The following is a 21,479-nucleotide window of genomic DNA, read 5'->3' as shown; positions in this document are numbered from 1 at the left end:
TACATTATACAATCATCACTTTATGTTTTTATATATTTAATTTTTAATAGTACGTTTACAAATTTTACGAATTCTAACTGCTTACAGTTGAATACTATTTATGTATATTTTTTTATTGAAAAGTAGTCATAGACAATTACTATTTATGTCCGCCATTCATTCTTTTGAGTTGCTTTTTCGTTTTACGATTCCGTAGAGAGCACGATTTGTCACCGAGTTCTACGCAACATCACAGCTTAAAACCAATTACGGAGAAGCAGAATTACCTGCAAACCATCACCTGGAGATATCGCAGCTTCGGCACCAACAGTACAGTGTAATAGATTTATAGTTCACCTGCGAGACGAGATCATATCTTACGTCCAGTGATGCTCTTCCTTGGTTTCAACATTATCATCCGCGACGTTTGCTCGAGTGCCTGATGCTGTGGGAACTATGTGCGAATAACGTAACACAAAACAGGGACTCAGCATGGGGGCCTTTTTAAACAAACCTGAAACCAAGAAGTATAACGAGAATGGAGAAGGTAACGGTCTTCGCTACGGCGTGGCGTCGATGCAGGGCTGGCGCGTGGAAATGGAAGACGCTCACCACGCACAGCTCACTCTGAACGGTACACTATCGGACTGGTCATATTTCGCCGTATTCGACGGCCACGCGGGTGCTCGGGTATCAGCGCACTGTGCGGACAATCTCCTCGAGTGTATCTTGCAAACGGATGAGTTTAGACGAGAAGACATAGCGGAGGCGATACGCGCCGGCTTTTTAGACCTGGACAAGAAAATGAGGGAACTCCCCGAGCTGTCGAATGGCGAAGAGAAGTCGGGCTCCACAGCAGTGTGCGCTTTCGTATCGCCAAAGCAGATATATATAGCAAATTGTGGTGATTCTCGTGCAGTCCTTGCTCGTAATGGAGCACCGATATTTGCAACGACAGACCACAAACCAGAAATGCCTACAGAAAAGTCTCGTATAGTACAAGCTGGTGGCTCTGTAATGATACAACGTGTAAATGGAAGTTTGGCTGTATCGCGGGCGTTAGGCGACTACGAGTATAAGAAGGTGCTGGACCGCGGGCCGTGTGAGCAACTGGTATCACCAGAGCCTGAAGTGTCTGTGCATGAGAGGCTAGATGCAGAGGATGAGTTTCTGGTGCTGGCCTGCGATGGTGTCTGGGATGTGATGAGCAATGAGGATCTGTGTGCATATGTGCACTCTCTACTGCAACTGACCGATGACCTTGTAGCTATCACCAACCAGGTCATTGACACCTGCCTGTATAAGGTAAATATAAACCATGTAATTTAATATGAGCTTTTAACTTTGAACCAAGGTGCTATATAATCCTATTAGTGGTGCAGTAAATCAATGAAGTATGTAATAATAGAAAAATCTTGTTGATATATATTTTCTGTGACTAAAATAACAAAGTAATGAACATTGGCAGGCTAGGTATAGGAAACCTAATGTTAAAACACATTGTCTACTTCCCACCATTTTTTTGAGATACTTTGTGGAGTGGTGAAACTCAATACCAGTATTTACCAGATTATAATATAATATTACCAGTAATTGAAATAACTCATTTTCTCTGGATAAAACACTTGCAGTCAGATACTATGCTGCAGAACCATAACAGCCCAATGAACATTTCAATTAATATGAAGAAGAATGTTATTGCAAACTATTAAAAGAGCTAAGTTTTCCATATTTGGCTATTTCAATATTTGTTTTTATATATTGATAATAGACAAAAAAACCTCTAACTTAAGATCATGCAGGAAGACATCTTTTTTTTTCTGTTTTGATGACACATTTCATTGTTTATCAACATATGATGCAATCCAATTTTTTTTTTTCCAAATGAAATGAAAAATTTAAAAGTTATCTGTCAGTATTATCTTTTAATTGACAATAGTGGTAATAAAATACTAAGTTTTAAAATTTTACAAATTATATAGTTATTTCATATATAAATTTAATATAATATATTTGGTCATGTTATGTTATGTAATTTGAATTAAGAAGGAAAAACATGGAAATCCTATGATGACCGTAATAATTATGTCATTTTTATAAATATCCACATTTGTATACAATGTTACTTGACTTGTAGTTCACTGAATATTTAAAAAAAAATTAAAGTGGTATTTTTTTAGTTAAGTGTTATTTAGGAAAGAAAAAATTATAAAAAAACCTCAAACTTCAATTTTAGAAAATGTATAATAATAAGAATCTTGGTGTAAACTTATGCCTCAGTCAGAGCACTTTGACCACTTTCAAGAGGCGAGTTCATATCCCACTCAAATTTTATGTTTACTAGAGGAATATTTAATTAATAAATAAAATGATATATATAAATATTTTTATATTTTGTAATAATTCTTCTCAAAATAGTAAAAATGTTTGTCCTAATTTTGGAAAAATCATCATAATATGTTAAATCTCTTATCTAAAGATTTAAAATACACAAAATCTGGACTCTGGATTAGGTATATCAATTTTCCATGTTTAAATGGTATTCATTCATCCATGCATTGAAATGGTTTCAGTATATTTAATCAAATTTGCTTGTATTGCAACAAAGAGTGTGTCAGTCAATGTTAGTTTTTCAATAACTTTGCTGTGGTTCATTCATTTCTCTTATGTGGGTGTATATTGTTGAATTTCCAATTGTCTTTTCTTTGCTTTATAGGAATATTTTATTTATAGGATGAGTGTCAACCTCTATATTGAATATGGTGGGAAAGCCTGATGGAACTTAGTAATAAGACCCCTCAATACCCTAATTTTCGACTTAACTCTGGATATTGCATATTGATTGGCAGAAATGAATGTGGCACCAGACAGGAGGAATAAAATAATTCTTTGTGCCAAATAGGGATCGAACCTACAACCTTAGCGCTTGCGGCAAAGAGAACCACTGTAAGGAGTTAAAAAAAAAGTTTCATATTTTTCTATTACAATATTATTGTACTAATTCAATGGCATTAAATCTTATAGTTAAAATAACTGAGAATAAAATATGTCGCTATGTAAAATGAAAATATATTTAATGTTAATTATTTTTACTATGCTGGTTTAAGAAAAAAAAAATAAAGAAACATATTTTTCATTTAGTTTTTTATAATTTAAAATATTTATTTATTTGTTTAAATATTATATACAATTCTTATTTCGAACAATCCAAAACATTCACAATCCACTTCCAGGGCAGCAAAGACAACATGAGTATCGTGCTAGTGGTGTTCCCAGCAGCCCCGAAGCCCAACCCTGAGGCCCAGCGCGCCGACCGCGAGCTGGACGACACCCTGCGACAGCGTCTCACAGGTTGCTATTACTCTCTACTGCATGCGTGCTCGACTGACCGACACGGGGGTGGGGTTAGGGGTTGAAATTGTAAAAATACGGTTTTTATCACTTTTGAAGCCTTTTATGTAGGTAAAAATGAAATTAAGTTAACCCCTACCTCCCCTAATTTAGTGTTTTACCTAATAAATGAATAGTGACTTATTAAATTATATATTGATATGCTAAAAAAGCAAGAAGGTAGGAAATTATTATTGATTGATTATATATATATTTATTTACACGGGGCCGGTTGGATAGAGGGTGAAATTATATTTTTGCAATTTTTAGACCCACCTTTTACCCTTTCTCCTCTAAATTGACTTACGTAATGAAATTATATATTGACGTCCTGTACCGAAATTTTCTTTTTGTGTTGCTTATTCAAGTTATTTGTATTCTTCATTATTTAAGGATATAACCAAATAATCTAGAAGTTCAGTGTGTCGTCTGTTAATTGTTCGACACTCAAAGAAAGTGTTTTACAGGTTGGTATTACTCTACCGCATGCGAGCGCGACTGACCAACTCGGGGCCCGCCCTCGTTAGGGCGTATCGTATTTTCGATATTTATCATTTTTAGACCCCACTTTTATGTAAAAATATGACATGCTACCCCATCCTCCCCTAAATTGTCTTATCTAATAAAATGGGCCTTAACAATTTGTATATTAACCTTCTTTGGTTAGGATCTAGGAAATTATTGTAAATGTATTGCATATATATATTTATTTATAGATAATAAAAAAGGTGATGAGTTAATTAACTTTTTATGATAAATTTTCCGCATAGTATATGTGAAAAAATTGCTATTTTTAGTATTTATTTAAAATTAAATTTATTATCCTTTTATTAAAATAATAATTGGTTTATGTGGTTATAAGATATCTATAAAAATAATAGTAGTTATATTTATCGTTTGGATAAATTGTTATTATCATTTAGGTTACTTTTTGTCAAAATAACAGTTTTTTTATATTGTTTTAAATAATAATGTAGTATAAAATATTATTATTTATGAATTTTTATTAGGTTAATATTTAAATACTATCAGATATATGAAGATTATTTACAAAGTAGTTTCGAAGTGATAGGATATACCGTGTGAAAAAAATTGGACCATTCTATTATGATATTTTAAAATTTATTGTCTATTCATACTCTTTTTAAAGTTTAATTTACACGGATTATTATTGAAATTATAAGGATTTATTTTTACATACAACGTACAACTTCAAAAATAAGCGACAAATATAGGTCCTTGGGGTTTTCTGTTTTAATTATTCTGTATTCACTGCCCTGATAAGACAAAATGCTGCGTTAGGTTATGTTACCCAATACGCATGTCTCTAAAATAGACGAAAGTTTCCGAAAAATAGTAGCTTGTTTAACAAGATAATAAATTTGAATTAGATATGGTATGTTAAATATTTTTTCATATATAATTTATACTGGAGAACGGAGCGTCTTAACATTAGGTTCCCTCTGCCTTCCCAACTATACGCGGGATAGAGCGTCAAGTTAAGAAAAAACAAGTAAGCAATATGTAAAGATTTATATTATAGGTACGTATGAAGGAAAGTTAAATAGTATTTTTCCATACAAACATCTCGATTTAGAAAGTTTATGAAACACGTGCGAGTAATTTATTTTAAAACTGTGATATCTTCTAAAGTATACAATTTAATGCTATAATGCATTTTTTATTATAGAGTCAATTCTCAAATTAACTCTCCTTAGGAAAAAAAAATTTAAAGAATTAGAAGGTTTAGAAAAAAGGCAACTTTAGAAAAAAATGTGAATGCGTAGTTTTAGTTACGGTTTACAAGAACTATAATTAAAAGATTTCGTCATCCTAATTATTATGTGTCCAGTTCAAGTCAAATTATTTATAAAGGTATTACAAAAAAACTTAAAAAATAGTAGTGTAATGCGACAGTTGTGGGGGGTTCGATTGCCATTTGGGGAAAAAAAAAAATTTTTTTAATATTTTTATTGCTTCGCTATGAAAATTTATGGGGAAGAGGGAGAACGAAGTGTTTTAACACTAGCCTACTCTGTGAGATACAGCGTAAAGCTGAAATTGAAAAAAAAAATGGTATTTAGTAGTGCCTAAATCTAACCGCCAGCGAAAATCATAACAAATAGCGAAAAACTGTGTTATAGGGCGAACAATGAGTGACTTTTTGGTTCTATACTATTTAAAGATTATACTTCTATGTCACAGTTGTGTACACACGTTCAAGGAGAGATTGAATCAATAGTCGATATTGTGTATTATATCTATTAAATTGTAATAAATTATATACACTATAAAAGGTACTAGAAGTATCTATACTAATTTTAGTAGTTACTAATTTAAGCCAGTTTGTGCCAAACTTGGTATATAAAGTACGTTAAATAAGTTAACCTTTTAGTTAAAAATTGAGTTATTATTTGCAAAATGAACGCTTCACTAACTTGTTCGTTGGTATAAGACGATAGGCATAAGGGCCCGTCTCGGTAATTGGGCGGTGCGTGGGGTAGGGAGTATCTTAGCACTAGGTTCCCTACGTTACCCTACGCAGTAAAAAACTTGAAGCTGTTTTATTTTATAATCATAATAATGAAATGGTCAGGCTTCGTCTTTTTCTTTTTTAAATCTATTAGTTTTAGTTCCACGGATATTTTTATTTAACCTATTACAATATTAAGATTAATAAATTCTCAACTATAAATCACGTAAACCATATACATTTAACGTCCAGGCCAGTCGTGGCGCAGAACAAGCGTGTGAACTCTAGTTTCCCAGGTTCCCCTATGTGCGGGATACAGCGAGAGGCTTAAAAAGAAATATAACGTAATACCATATCTGATTATTACCTACTATGTGTGTAGAACATAATAATTTTTATCCTATGAGTCATTAAAAAATATACTCGTTATCGACCTAAAATAGCATTATCGATGATTTCGTAACCGATCACTTGTTTCTAGTCTGGTTTTCATAAAATTTACCGTTTTTTTACATTATTCCATTTAATTTTTTTAAGTGATTTTAAATTTCTATCATTTAAAATATTCTTTTTTTACTTTGCTACACTATTCAATATTTATTATGATTTCTTATGGCGTAGGGGTACAAACGTGTGACTATAAACGCGACAGGTTGTCGATTCGAATCCCACTCGAAGAAATGATATGTTTAATATTTTCATTTCTCCATTGACTCAAGAATTTGGCGGAAAAGGTGGACGTAAGTGTTTTGATGGGAACGGAGTGTTTTAACACTAAATTCCCAGGTTCCCTTTGCCTACCCTGCTATGAACGGAATACAGGGGTGGAAACTAAAGAAAAATCTATTTGCCTAAGCAATGTTTTGTGAAGGCTTTGCATGTCACAATGGCAGCTTCGCATGCGACGTGTGTCAATAGTCAATAGCCGTAGATTGTTTAACGCTTTATATGTATGGAAAGCACCCCATTGTAACACAGTTGGAAAGTCTGACTGTAGATGCGATGTTTGTGGGTTCGATGTTCGATCGATATTCATTTATATTCATAGTAAACTGCTTCCACTAATGCCTGGGTCTTGCAGCCTAACGCAATATTATTTAAACGTGTGAATCTTCTCTAAGAAAAAAAATATACTACGTTCTCTTTTTAAATGAATTCAATAAAAATTCTCACTCTGAATCGAATAAATATCATATATTAAATTTTATTAGTATATTTGTATTTGAAAACTAAATCACGAATATGAAAGATATTAACTATCTTCTCCGTAGAAGATGAAGATGAAAAAAGTACTGTTCCTAGAAGAACTGCCGCCATTTGGAACCATACTTAAAATAAACTCCATAAAAATAACCATTCTGTGATTTTCGCAGTCCTGAATCAAGGTGTTCTGTTTAACGTTAAATTATCTTGTGGAAGTTCATACTCTTATATCTACGTTTTATATATTTTTTTCTATGTATACTACAACATATGTATGGGATGTGACTTTTTTGGAATCGGAAATTAGGTGTATTTTCCAAACTCTTTTTTATGCAATGAAAGCAGTAAGTAAGTAACCTGTAAAAATAATAGCAAAAATCATAAGTAAACGCGGTGGATGTTGGTTCGATTCCCATGCGGAGGAATGGAATATTTAATATTTTCATTTCTTTAAATCATTCGCGTGAAAAAAATACACTTCAATAGTGGTAAAGTGTGTGCCGGTGAGTCCAACTCGCAGTTGGTTATTTTTTTCGTTTAGTAGGTCGTGTCTATTTAAATTCGAGGACTATAAATTGTGCTGTCACGTCATCGGTAAAGTCACGGCGCTTTATTTTGTAGTGTTCAGTGTCACGTCACGCGATGTTCTGTTATCACTTTATAGATACCGCGTTACATAAGTAAGGTTCTAATGCCAAAGTAGGTTTTACCAAATTTGGTTAAATTTCAAATTTTTATTTTCAATTTATGTATGTAGCGGTGTTGATTTTCTCTACATAACACGCAATGACACGAAAATTGGACGGAAGGTCTTGGAGGGAGTGTCTTAACACTAGGTTAGGGTAGTAGATTTAATTTATCTTTTTCTTACTGATTTTCAAATATAAACATGAAGCTATTATCTTTCAACATGGGAGGGTCATTGACCCTACCGAGTCGATGTTAGTCTATTTAGTTAAAAAAAACTGCGGTCTATTCCTGTGTTTGATTATTATAAATCGCTATATTTACCTTGTATTTTACAACGAAATATAAATTTCCAGAATATTCAATATTAAACAATTCTTCACCTTTGCGTTTTGTTCTCAATAAAGTATACAATAGTTCATACGTATGTTTCTCATTTCCATTCTGCTCGGATATACTTTTATTAAGAGTGGGTTCAAATAGCTGGTGGCGAGAGCTCGAAAGTAGCGTGGGTGGTTCAATAAGTAGTGAGACGTTTGATCGCTGTTCGTCATACCGTTCTTCTGTCTTTTAAATAATTTAAAATGGCGTTGCACCTGTCTTTGTTGGTTATGCGATATGTAATGAATATAATATCTTCAGAGGTTAGAGAGGACTCAGTGTTTAAAATTTGTTAAATTTTACTTTTTAGGCTTTACTGTGAAGGATTTTTTGTAGGGTGTTTATTATGCTTCTGAAATATTCTGAAACGCAACAGGTTGTGGGCCCGATTCCCATTCGAGGAAATGAAATATTTAATATTTATAATAGGTTCTTGGTCTGAAAAAGCGCGGCGTTGAGTTCCACCAATTAACACTCAATGCCTCCAGAATTTAAAACACTTTTAAAATCTTCATGGAAAAATTAAATGATTGAATGAATGAATGAACGATTTAGTCCATAAATCTTTATAGTACTATGTTATTTTAGCGTATTACTTTTGATACATATAACAACTAGCAAATCAGTTAAAGACCATTTATATAAATTCTAAATTTATTAGGCACTAGTGGTAAAAAAATGAGGAGTTGCGGTACACACTTTTTTCTATTTCTAGTATTCTATTACCACTTTTAAAATTATATATTCAAATTTATTGAAATCTACAGACTTATAGAATTAGCGGTTACAGAGTATACAAAATATGCCAAATTTTAACTCCTTTTTAAAAATAATATTTAGCAATAAGATCTGACTTTTTATCTACATCATTAGTGATATTATATTGTCAATTAATAATCTCTTTTAGATATAGACCATTTATCTTTACACTTTTCAAGATATTTAAATTCAAATAAATATTTTTTGAAAATATAATGAAAAATAGTACAATAGTACAAAAGTATTATTAGTAAATAAATGATTCTATAGAAAACTCATTTGATCTGTGACATTTTAGCTTATCTCGTAGTAGTCGTGATTGCTTTTTTTAATTAGTTCAAGCAAAAGTAACAAGAACAATGTTGGAAATATTTGAATTTATGAGTATCACTATTTTTGAAATTAGTGAGATTTTAATGTAACTTATTTTATTGTTATATTAATATTAATAGCTCCCATATACATTATTACATTTTAAACCATTTTTATGTAATTTTTATTTCCTATCGAAATAAAGCTAAGCAATATTAATACAGTAAATGATGTAATGTTATAAATATTTTACTAAAATTTATCTTCTCTGTAGTTTGTTTTAAGGCAGTTATTCATAGTAAATACAGTTCCTTACAGGTTTAGTTGAATCATATAGTACAAATATGTTACCTGTTATATATATTTTATAGTCTGTGTATTTTTTTTCGCTTTGAGTGTTATTTTATATGTGTATAATTTATTATATTGTTTTCTACGGTTTTGCAACGACTCTATAAATTCTTGTGGTCCAATGTCCAATAAACAATAAAAATAATCACTTTTTTTTAATGAAACAATATTTTTTATGTTTTAATTAACAAATATTTTTTACATAGATAAAAAATATTTTTTTATTACAAATAGACTTACTGAGCAAAGTTCAAGGTAGTTGTTTAAGTTTAGAATCAATTTCGAGTTATTTTAAATATTATTTAATACAAGTTGCAAAACTGCTTTATAGTTTGAGTGATTCATTATAATTGGTTATGAATCGCTCAAAATAAATTATATTTAATATATTTATTTTAAATAATATTTATGTAAAGAGTAGCTTTTGTTTGTCTATGGTTAAGTAGAGATGTGAATTATAAATTTTAAAAGACACTAACTTATATATTAACTTTACGTACATATATTTAAATGTAACCAGAGTGTTTATTTACATTGTTGTTTTTATTAAATATCGTTTACAATAGAAAACTCGTTTCATTGCTTTAGTCCTTGCCCTTGGAGTATTTTTTTTTAAATATATTACTTTTTAAATTTAAATTAAAAAAAAAAGGGTTAAAGCAATGAACGTGCGTTCGTATCGACGGTTAATTGTCGAATGCGCTGGCGTCTCAAATTGCTCTCCTATAAACGCGAAGCCGTATTACGGCCGTATATTATAATCCTTAGTTATCGATCTGTTTCTACGTCCATATAATAGAGTGACAGCTAAAATTGTATTTGCTAATCCAGATTTTTTAATTTTAAGGCTTCGTTCATTCGAGAAATGACTAAATCTTATTTGGTTGTATAATTAGTCTTTGAGTGGTGATTGGCATTAGTTTTGGGTTTTTGTTGCTTTTAGAACGGATTGCCGCAACGGTGTAACCTTTACATATATTTTATGTAAACCAGAAAATGCTTAAACTGTAAATATTCCCCTGAACGGTAGTCGAACCCACCACAATAGCGTATAATGATGTACTTTTTACTTGCTCTTTGGAGCCAATGGCTTCAAGTTAATTAATTGGTCAATTCCAAAAAATGTGAAATATAATCACGTTAAATTAATAATTATAATATTTCTTTAAGCGAGTAATTATCCTCATTAGGTTACCATTTCGTCATATTAATTTTATTACATAGATTTCTATCCAAACTCACATTACCAAGGTTTCTTAGGCGGTGTCAAGGTTCAGAAACCGTTCGAGAATAACGACCTTTGACGTTTCGTCTAATTTTTTTTTGAAGACTTTTTTATGATTATAATGTGGCGTATATTAGAAAATTAAATTAAGACAAATCAAAAACCTACCTTCCCGCTGTAGCCCCTAACCAGCAGGGTTGGGCAGAGGGAACCTAGTGTTAAAACACTCCGTTGCCCATTTTCCGCCGAATTCTAGAGGCATTGCGTGCAGAGTGGCGTATTATAATATTATTTCGTATAAATAAATGTTATTTCGTGACTGTGCACAGTGTTTGATGGTTGTATGTAGAGGTCATTGTAGTTCTGAATCTTATCTTTAATGGATTTTAGGTACTGTTGACTACCTTCAGTCGATAGGGTTTGCGTGATTCTTTAGCAATGTCAACTTGTGTATGTAGGGAATAATTAGTAATTACCTCGTTGTTTTTTTTAGCATCACGCTGAATCCCGCACATAGCAGGGTAGGCTAAGGAAACCTGTGAATCCAGTGTTTCGACAGTTCGTCCCCATTGGGGCACTATGCCGCCCCGGCATCAATAAGTCATTTTAAAAATGTTTTGCTTGGAGAGTGATTGAGTACATGACCTTTAGAAATTATTCACTTATTTTTTCTCATTTAAAAAGGGGCACAAGCGTGCAACAGTAGACGTGACAGGTTGTTGGTTCGATTCCCACTCGAGGAAATGTTAATATCGATGTTTGTCAAATCTGTCACCTTTTTTACTATTTTTGTACTCATGTGTATAGATATGTAGATTCAACAGTTTATTGTTTCGAATTTCTATAGTGAAAAAATATTAAATACTTGTTCGAAAGATCTACTAAAAAATAAGAATGTAGGAACTTTACACACTTGAAAATGCAATCGATGAATTATTAAGAACGCGTGAAAAATGACATCACATAATCAAATATTTGCATTAATGCCGCTTCTTATCGTGTTTTATGCGACTTGATACTAGTAACTATTATGTTTTCGCAATACGATTGTTTCAGATTTAAATATTTTTTTCACGCTGTATCCCGTACATAGCGGGGTAGGTTGTGTGAACCTGGGAAGCTAATGTTAAGGCACTTCCGTTTCCCAGTTACGTGCAAACGTGACAGGTTGTGGTTTCGATTCCCACTCGAGCATTTGAAGTATTTCATATTTTCGTTCTGGTGTCCAGGTATAGCGCGGCGTTGGGTTCCACCACTTAGCACGCAAACCCTTAGAATTAGGCAGAAAACGGTGAAGGGAGTGTCTTAACGCTAGGTTCCCTTTGCTTACCTTATTATGTAGTAAAAAATACAAATAAAAGATAAATATTTAGTATAAAATATATATACACATATTTTTCTAACAGTTTGTATACGTATCTAGTGCACTCGTAGCGCACACCTCGCCCGCTGCGCTCATTACGTGTGCATTCCACACTTTGCGAAATAGGCCTCTCGACTCTACTTTGTATGTGTAAAGATATTTCTTTACGCTATATTTTTTTTTAGATTAGTGTCTCTTTTTTACAGTTTGATTGTATATAAGAGGGTTGTAGGTTCGATTATAACTCTGGGGGATGAGTATTCTTTGATTTTCTCGCACTCGTAAGAAGATAATGCACGAGATGTGTGCGAAAGGTGCGTGGGGAATGGAGTGTCTTGACATTACGTTCCCTCTGCCTACCCTATTGCTCTAAGCGGAGTATAGCGTCAGGACAAAATAGATTTTTTTTATTTCTTTCTCTTAAATCTAGATGACGATAACTAAACACGTATGGTGAAAAAATGAAACGAACGATGCATTGTCATTCTAATGTAAAGTTGAAAAATGCATACATTATAAGTCAGTCAGTTCAGCCGCTATGTCCCGAATTCGGAAAATCATGTTTCTAGACTCTGGATTTTCTCTGCCAACCCTGCTATGAGAGAAGCTGCATATTATATTTCTTCATCTATCTATATATATAAAATCGAAAGGTCACTCACTCATCACGAAATCTCAGAAACTACATGTGCTAGGAATCTCAAATTTTGCATAGGAGTTACTTATAGGACGTAGGTGCTCGCTAAGACGGGAATTTGCAATATTCGACTTTTAAGGGGTTGTTTTTGGGGTCGAAAGTTTGTATGAAACTTCGTTACTACAAATGCTAGGAGCCTCAAATTTTGCATAGACGTCACTAGGACGTAGTCATGGAGACAGAAATGAATAATAACATAGTTCACGCGGGTGAAACCGCGAGCGGGCCGCTAGTATACTATAATTACATCAAATGAATCCGAATAAGATCTCTTATCAATTTCATAAAATACAAGAGTAGTACGAAACTAAAATGAAAAGGTAGATTCTGGAGACACGTGCATTTTTTTCGCAGAATCCTATCTAAGCTACCTTTTGGTTTTAGTTCCTGGAAATTAAAATGAAAATACCATAACTTCTCAACATTCTTTTGATAGAAAAAGTTTCTCTATGAAATATCAGCTGCAAAGTTGTAATTACATTTATTAAATGAAAAACGAATAAATGCAATTCACCTTTTTTACATAAAAAATCTTATATTTTTACCTACAAACTTTATAATGATTATTTTATTTTATATCTCATTTAAGTACTACTATCTATAAATAGTATATTTGTGGGTTTATTGTAATGGAAACTTGAGTGGCATAGAACTATTAAATATACTATGAAAAATATTAATAGAAATGATAGAGATATAATTAGTTAGACGCTGCATTTATTCTAATTAATATGTGTAAGCTTTAGATGAAATTTGGATACTTTAATATTATTTAACACTAAGGAGAGAAATATATCTTTTTTAAAACTTATTAAAATTTGACAGTATTGGAACTCTTTATGTTGGAGCACAGCCCAAGAGCAATAGCGCAATTAAACCATACGGTCTTATCGAGCTACGTTGAAATTTTATGTTAAAAAATTGTTTTTTAAAGTTATTTTTTTTTTAAGATTAACGTTTTTATTTAGTATTTTTATTTATTATGAATTTAAATATATTTTAAAAATAAACAAATGGATCCGTAGTTTATTTGTTAGTGGGGTAATTTTATAATACCCACTACAAGTTAACAGTTCAATGCAACTGAGGGTTCCTGGAAAATTATACCCATTGATCTCAAAGCTAGCGTGAATGTCAGAGGGCGATGCGTAGTGCATACGTTACCTACGTATGTCGGTAACTCTATTTTTTCCTGTTTGGAATTGAATATTGCGTTAAGGCCAGTCTTGGCGCAGAGGCGTGTGTGACTGTAAAAGCTACAGGTTGTGCGTTCGATTCCTAGTCCAGGCAAAGCATTGAGTTTCTCCACTCAACACGCAAAGCCTTCAATATGTGTTGCGGAAGTATCTTAATGGGAATGAAATGTCTTAACACTAAACTCCCAGGTTCCCTCTGTTTACCTTGCCATGAGCGGGATGCAGAGGGAAGCTAAAAAAATAGACGTGAAAAAGTATTTTAAGTTAATTTTTTTATTGAAAAAAAAATTAAAAAAAAAAATATTTAAGTTAATCTTTTATTAAGATGTGTGCTTCTTTTAAGAATTTGTGCGGTTATAACACATCAATGATCATATCAAGTCTATTTCATTCTATATGGTTCTATATGGTTCTATGCTTGAGTAGAAGGATTTAATGTGCGATCTGCTCACCAGTACCTACTCCAGGTATTACTACGAAATGGTTATTGATTGCTCAACTTTGTGTTCTCAACACAAGCTGTCACGTATCTAATATTTAGTGCACCTTTGAAGTACAAAAGTAATAGGAAAATAGTGAATAGTGATGCTAAGAATACAATATATTTTAACATTAGTGTTGTTGAAGTTCAGGTTTTTATTTAAAGTGCATGCATGCATCTCTATTCTCTATTGAACTTTTGTCACGAAAAGTGTAGTGCCTTAACACTACGGTTTCCTATGCTTACCATGCTACGTGAAGCTGTATTTTAAGTATTTGTTGTGATAGTATTATACGAATAATAAGAAAAAGATAGTATTCGTCGGCAACAAACATTACTCGTTGGTAGCATACCGCATTTTCAATACATAAGTGCACGTCAAAATCGATTTAAACGCTCTTTAACTGCGTAAGATTCGGTCATCAATATAATATGAGATGAGATTCCTCACCGACTCATAAAATTGAATCATCCTTAACACAACATTTGCTGTGAGCAAATATTTTTGGACTAAACGTGACGTGTGTGGGTTGTGATAGTATTTCTCCTTTTTTAATATGTTTATTTTAATAGTAGGTGATGTATAGGAAGTCGGTAAATAAGAGAAATATTAATGTTTTTTATAATTGTTCTTAAAACGTCCAAAAATGGCTGCTTTGTTTTTGTATGATTTTTACCTAATGTAACGTGTAATTATTATTTTTCTTGGATATTCGTCGCTTAGTTAAGAGAATTTAGTTGATATGTAATTTAGATGCTTGTTGCATAATGTAAACGTGTACTGGTAGGAACAAATAATTCCAAGCTTTTTTCCGCACCGCAGGATAGGTAGAGGAGAGACACTCCGTCCGTAAATGCGTAAGCTCACAGCGAAATTCAACGCCACGTTTAGCAGAGCTGTAAAGTAATTTAACCATATCAGCAATCATTATTATTATTATTTCCTTTGGGAACAGAGAGTCTTTACTAAGTTTTCTCTGCCTACTCTGTTTTATACGGGATACAGCTCGGAGGAATGATTATACAGTGAAGTACCTATAATCTTTTCCCCGAGTGGGGATCGAACCCACAATCATCAATCAGTTTATAATCAAACTGCCCCAAGGTACAACGACTGCCTTTCTTTGAAATACACTTTTACAATTTTATTGCAATGCTCAACGAACGGTTAGTAATAAAATTATATTTATTCTATAGACTAATAAACGTTAAGCTTATAAAGTTAAAATATATGAATATTTTTAACCCTTGTTTGATTCGTATCACCTTCATACGACCTTTGATCTGAAAACATGTACTAGACCTTACATATTTTATTGACTCCGAACACGCTATAAAGGCGTTTCAGATGAAGTCACAAGTCAAATTCATTGGTTTTTAGAATTTAGTACACGGAGTACTAATAAAAATATATGAATCGTGTATGACCTGCAAGTAAATCATAAAAAAACTGAACAGGAAACCTAGAAATCAGCTTCCTAATAGCATTTTCTAACTATTTACGTGTAATAATTTTCTGTGACCGCTAACAATTTTGTAGTATTTTTGGTACTTTTAATACAATAATATTATTCTGTCATTAAAGAAAAATATGTATTACGTTTTCATATATTTTTCTACTATGTTTATCCCTTTTTACATATATCTGCTGTACTTATTCAACCGTAAGTCAATATCGACGTAATGCATTTCCGGGAATGTCGGGAAAATACGGGGTTACAGTGCAACCCTTCATCCCTATGTAATTACTGTGCATGACGCTATTGCCCTTTCTATGAGTTGTGGGGAAATACGACTATTTGGGAAATCTAAACTTAAAATTGTCTAAAACTACCGTTTTCTTATTAAATTTGGGAAATTTCATAAAGGTATATTTATAGTGATTTATGATTCTGTATTTATTAAGCTAGGATTTAAAATATGTGGTAGGTACTACTAAAAGTCTGAAGTTGAAAGCTTATGATCTGCAGTTAATTTACTATGAGATCATCGATGAAATTTAATTTGTATGTGCGACCATAATGTGAGGAATGAGGTCAGTCGTGGCGCAGGGACAAGGGATTGTAAACGCGACTGTAAACGGTTGTAAGTTCCATTTCCACTTGAGAAAATTAAATATTATATTATATTTTCACTTCTCCGCTTCCGTCACTCAACACGAATGCTTTACATATTCGGCAAAACGTGTACGGAAAGTATCTTAATGGGAACAGAGTGTCTTAACACTGAGTTAGCAGGTTCCATCTGCCTATCCTGCTATTTGAATTGGAATACGGCGTGAAACTGAAAATAATACTATAGTATTGTATATAGAACTATAACATTGTATTCGAAATGAAACGGCCAACAATTCTAAATCTAGAATTTCAAAAGTAGGTACTCTACTTTTTCACGCTAAGCGAGCTTTAAAGACAGATGTAATATTGAATGAAATTTGTATAATAAAAATTTTATTTAAACTGCTCCGTATACTATATCTTTGTATTTTTATTTGGGTATTTATTATTATCTCATATATCACTAACGACATTCTTTTTGTATCTCAATTACTAAATTTTCATGAGCGATCTAAGTATTATTGTAAAACTAAGGCTAAATGATGCAAGATATTTATTCTTATAATAAAATTGTTACAGCTCTGATAGAGCAAACTGCAGGACAGGACGAAGAGACGTCCAGCCGCTTCGCCAACGTGCTTAAACAGCTCGTGCAAGAGAACATACCTGGTCTGCCTCCTGGAGGAGGATTGGCGGCGAAGTGAGTATATTGTTATTTATAAAAGCTGAACACGCTTTAGCCCGCTACCTGCGATTAAATATTTAATATGTTCATTCCCTTGCTCTGGAAGGAAGGCATGGCGCGGCGTTGAGTTTCGCACCTGAACACGCAAATGCCTCAAGAATTTGGCAGAAAGTGGTAAAAGATGATCGGTGTTCAGATTCGTGCGAGATTGAAGTCGTCGTGAAAATTATAATTGAATCGACTGCAGAAGGTTACTTTCATGATGGTTAGAAGTGCCCCCAAACAACAGCACCAACTCAAAGCAATAGTAACATAAATTATAACATTGTTCACATAATTTCAGGCAAGCTTTGCTGGACAAAATATACAGAGAGTTCTACCCCGAGCACACCGACAGCTCCGAGACGTTCGACTGCCAGGCGGAGCTCGCGGACGCCTTCGCCAACTAGACGCGAGTGTTGAGGCTTAAAACAGGTAAAAGCTGGTAGAGAAGAATGTTGTGTCACTAATGTTCCCTTCAGTTGACTAAGGGGCCATCTGTAAATTACGTTTCAGTTATTGTATTTTTGTTTCCCGTTTTTGTCACGTTTATGGCATATGTTCTGCAATTTTACATCTAGGAACTGTTAAGTTAACAGAAATTCCGAAACATATAGATATTATATTTTTAAATGTTATGTCACGAAATTTAGAATCACTTCTAACCATTTGTCACCAAGGTGACATTTCGTCGACCCCCTCCCCGCCTTTAAGTATGACGTAATTTATAGATAGCTCCTCGTTATATTGATAGGTTTAATAAAGAATTATTAAGCATAAATCTGTTGTTGAATTTTTTTGTTTCATAATTTCTGTTTGTAGTTTTTGAAACACTCTGTGTAATGTTTGATGTATATTGTAAATTTGATATGTAGCGTCAATTGATTTGGATGGTTTGTTTTCTTATGGAGAAAATATATTATAAAGTTCATATTTCATATTAGTAAAATATTATGTATTGTAAAGAGATTGTTATATGAAATATATGAGTAATTATAAATTATAATAAATAAGTACACAAATACATGTATGTACAATAGCCTTAGTACGATCTTTAATTATTCTTCTTTACCAGCGCTAAATAATTAACTTCCAATTTACAACATATCTCATCTATTCTTGATAGTATAAAAACTTATATCGAGGGAAAATATCGTTTTGACATTTTTAACAGATAAAAAAATATAATTGAATAATCTATTTCTAATCTGTATATGGACCAAAGTAGTAATCTTTTTGAAAATCCCCAAAAAAATGTATGTAGCACACAGATTATGTACGTAGAGTTGGCGAATGATGAAAATTGCAATAACAATTTATAATTAAAGAAAAAAAACAGTAATTATTTAGTGTTTCAAAAATATGATTGGTTTTTTTTATTTTTATTATGAACCTATTTTGGAAATTCAAAGAATTTAAAATTTGACTACTCTATGTATATAACTTAAAAAATAATTAACAAACACTATAAAACTTTCTATCAAACGTTTTAAGCCTCAATACCGTAAGGTTTCGTTTCATAAACAGATTTTATTATACCTGATCGATCTATTACTTTATCTTAAATAAATATCTATTTGCGCTGATATTTATTTCATTAGATCAGTCTCAAACACTGCATTACTACCGTCTAATTATTAATTAACGTCGACAATTTGTTTTTGTAAATAAAATGAACGCGTCTCGAAATGTGTAGAGTAACGGTTGTAATGCGATTTCTTTTTTTTAATTTGATTCCTTCGCCTATGTCGATTGTCGTTAGATTTTAAAACGCTTTGTAAAAATACCCGCTTTCTATCACCATATTGGGGGCCGTCTGTAAATGATTTCGCACGTTTTTTTTTATTTTTTTTACCTTTCTCCCTAATTTTTGTGTAATTTATTTTGTGTAGACATATTAATTAAAACAGCTGCTTCGAAATGTGTGTATATTATATTTTGAAATATGATATCATGAAATTTTGAAATATTCGTTAAATCCCCCATAAACATGTGACATACTTAATATACGGCCCCTTATATGCTTGTCTTTGGATAAGTGACTATGGTAGGCCGAAGCGGCAATAACATAGGGGAATCACCGGCCATTGACAATGTCTTTATAATCATTAAATACTCCAGCTTACATGCTGTGGATGTAATAAACAAACATTTTTTTTTCTATTTCGGATTTACATGGTGTTGTCCTTTTACTTTCACAGCGGTGTTTCTTTGTGGAATTCGTTTAATTATGGTCATTACGGCACAAATTTCAGTTTTCAATACATAAAGAGCCATCTTATAATTATTAATAGTTTTAATAAATTTGTATAGAAATGCAAGAAGTCTACTTGTTGCGACTCTATTTAGACTAGTTCAATCACCCTGTTCTGTTTCAACAACCTTGTTCATATATGTCATAATATTAGATATATTATAATACTATATTAATATAGAGATTGGATTACATATATATATTAAAAAAACATTACATTTATTTCATAAATTTTTGTTTTTGTGTTGTCTATGTTTTGATATAAGCTGTGTTTGTAATCTGTAGACAATTGTCTAAATTGTTTTTTTATAAACGTGTAAAATTCTAATTTTGAAATGACTTGATCTAGACTTCATGTGATTTAATTTATCAATTGTCCACAGAAAATGTAGGTTTTTGTTTATTTCATTTAGGCCAGTCACTCTTAGTGTTTTGAATATGATTAAAAAATTAGTTGTAATCTTCGTCGTTTTCGTTATATATTCACTGCGATCCTAAATTTCTATGAAAATAAATATAAAATAACTATATCTACTTTTTGACGGTAAATTTTTATTTTTAAATGTCAATGTTGCCAGTTTTTTTACAAAGCCACCGCAATAGTAAATTATAATCCGTATGTGTAGTTTTTGTACATACTCTGTCTACAGTAGCCGTTGAATGGACCTCATTGAGTAACATTATTCATTATTTTAAGTTTCTCTCTTGCTATATTTAATGTTCCTTTTAATTTCTCGCTATTTCGGTCATGTATTCGTTATTATATATTATATTATCTATAATTATCTATAATTATGTTTATTAAAAATCATTAATTATAGATAATATTTGAAAGCCAGAGTTTAAATTATTTTTGCTATTCTAGAAAAAATAAAAAAAAAATTTTTATTATGTATTTTAAAGTAAAATATATATTTTTTTTCATCTAACATTTAAAAGTGTACGACAATATCGATTGTTATTAATACTATGAGGAATGCATGACCTAACGTTTTTGTTTCTTTAGGCGTTCAATTTTTTTTTAGATTTTGCTTTCATTTTGCTTTGTACTTAAAACAATTTACATTTCTGAACATTATTAAAATTTTAACTGACATCATAGTGTGCAACTTACGAACAAAATTGCAAATATTTTATTATTTCAACAAAAGAATTGATATTTTAAGGCAAAATTGATACTAAGTTGTATTGCTATGATTGATTTACTCTCGTGTATATAATAAAAAATACTTTTGTACCTGCTCGACCGGATCGTTAGGGTCTTAAAAAAAAATAAAAAACTATAAACTACCAGTCTTATTACACATCCCTATTATTTTTGGGCATAAATGTATTATCTGTATACTGTAATAAGACTGAAGAACATCGGCTTCATAGATTAAAATTGCGACAAAATTACAATTTTTCTCCTAAACTCGAGTAAAATGCTTTTTCTATATGCTTTGACCTTTTTAAACTGATTTTTGTATTAGTCATAATATTAATATTATTAGTTTTTGTTCATTTGACAACTTAATGGTATGTTAGTATATGGTCTTTATTTTTTAATTTAGATAATGTTTTTTTTTTTCATTTTGTGAATTAGACCAAATATTATCTGGCAGTGGGTTTTGAATTTAAATAATTTTATGTCCATCCGAGGCGAATAGTTGTAGGTACCGTCGTCTGGTTGTTTTTTTTTAATTATTATTATTATTATTTTCGCTTTCGTGCGAAAGTCGACAAGTGTGTCTCGTTATATCTAGTAGACGCTTAAACAATAAATAAATACCTGTACCTTCATGGTTTTTTATTAACCCCCTGTACATGTTTATTAAATAAAATTTTGATTAGATTAATGAAGGTTTAACCGAGGCAAAGCGCGACGTTGAGCTCCGCCACTCAACACGCGGCTGAATTTCACAGAATGCGGCAAGAAAATGTGAAGCGGACGTGTCTTAATGGGGA

The 21,479-nt window shown here is 31.9% G+C and overlaps 1 protein-coding gene across 1 annotated transcript; it reads left to right on the top strand.

Annotated features, from left to right (window-relative positions):
* Nucleotides 1-131: 131 nt before the first annotated feature.
* alph (protein phosphatase alphabet) lies at nt 132-21,308 on the top strand. The gene is made up of 4 exons (XM_085189734.1): nt 132-1,284; nt 3,213-3,330; nt 17,134-17,254; nt 17,583-21,308. Exons 1-4 carry the CDS (start codon nt 472-474, stop codon nt 17,686-17,688), a joined length of 1,158 nt encoding a protein of 385 aa, XP_085045860.1. The 5' UTR covers nt 132-471; the 3' UTR covers nt 17,689-21,308.
* The last annotated feature ends 171 nt before the right edge of the window (nt 21,309-21,479 follow it).

Source organism: Heliconius melpomene, chromosome 8, assembly GCF_056956725.1.
Source record: "Heliconius melpomene rosina isolate 202511_hmr_F chromosome 8, ASM5695672v1, whole genome shotgun sequence".
Taxonomy (NCBI): domain Eukaryota; kingdom Metazoa; phylum Arthropoda; class Insecta; order Lepidoptera; family Nymphalidae; genus Heliconius; species Heliconius melpomene.
Note: the sequence above shows the minus strand (reverse complement) of the source record. Positions and strands in the feature narration are given on the sequence as shown.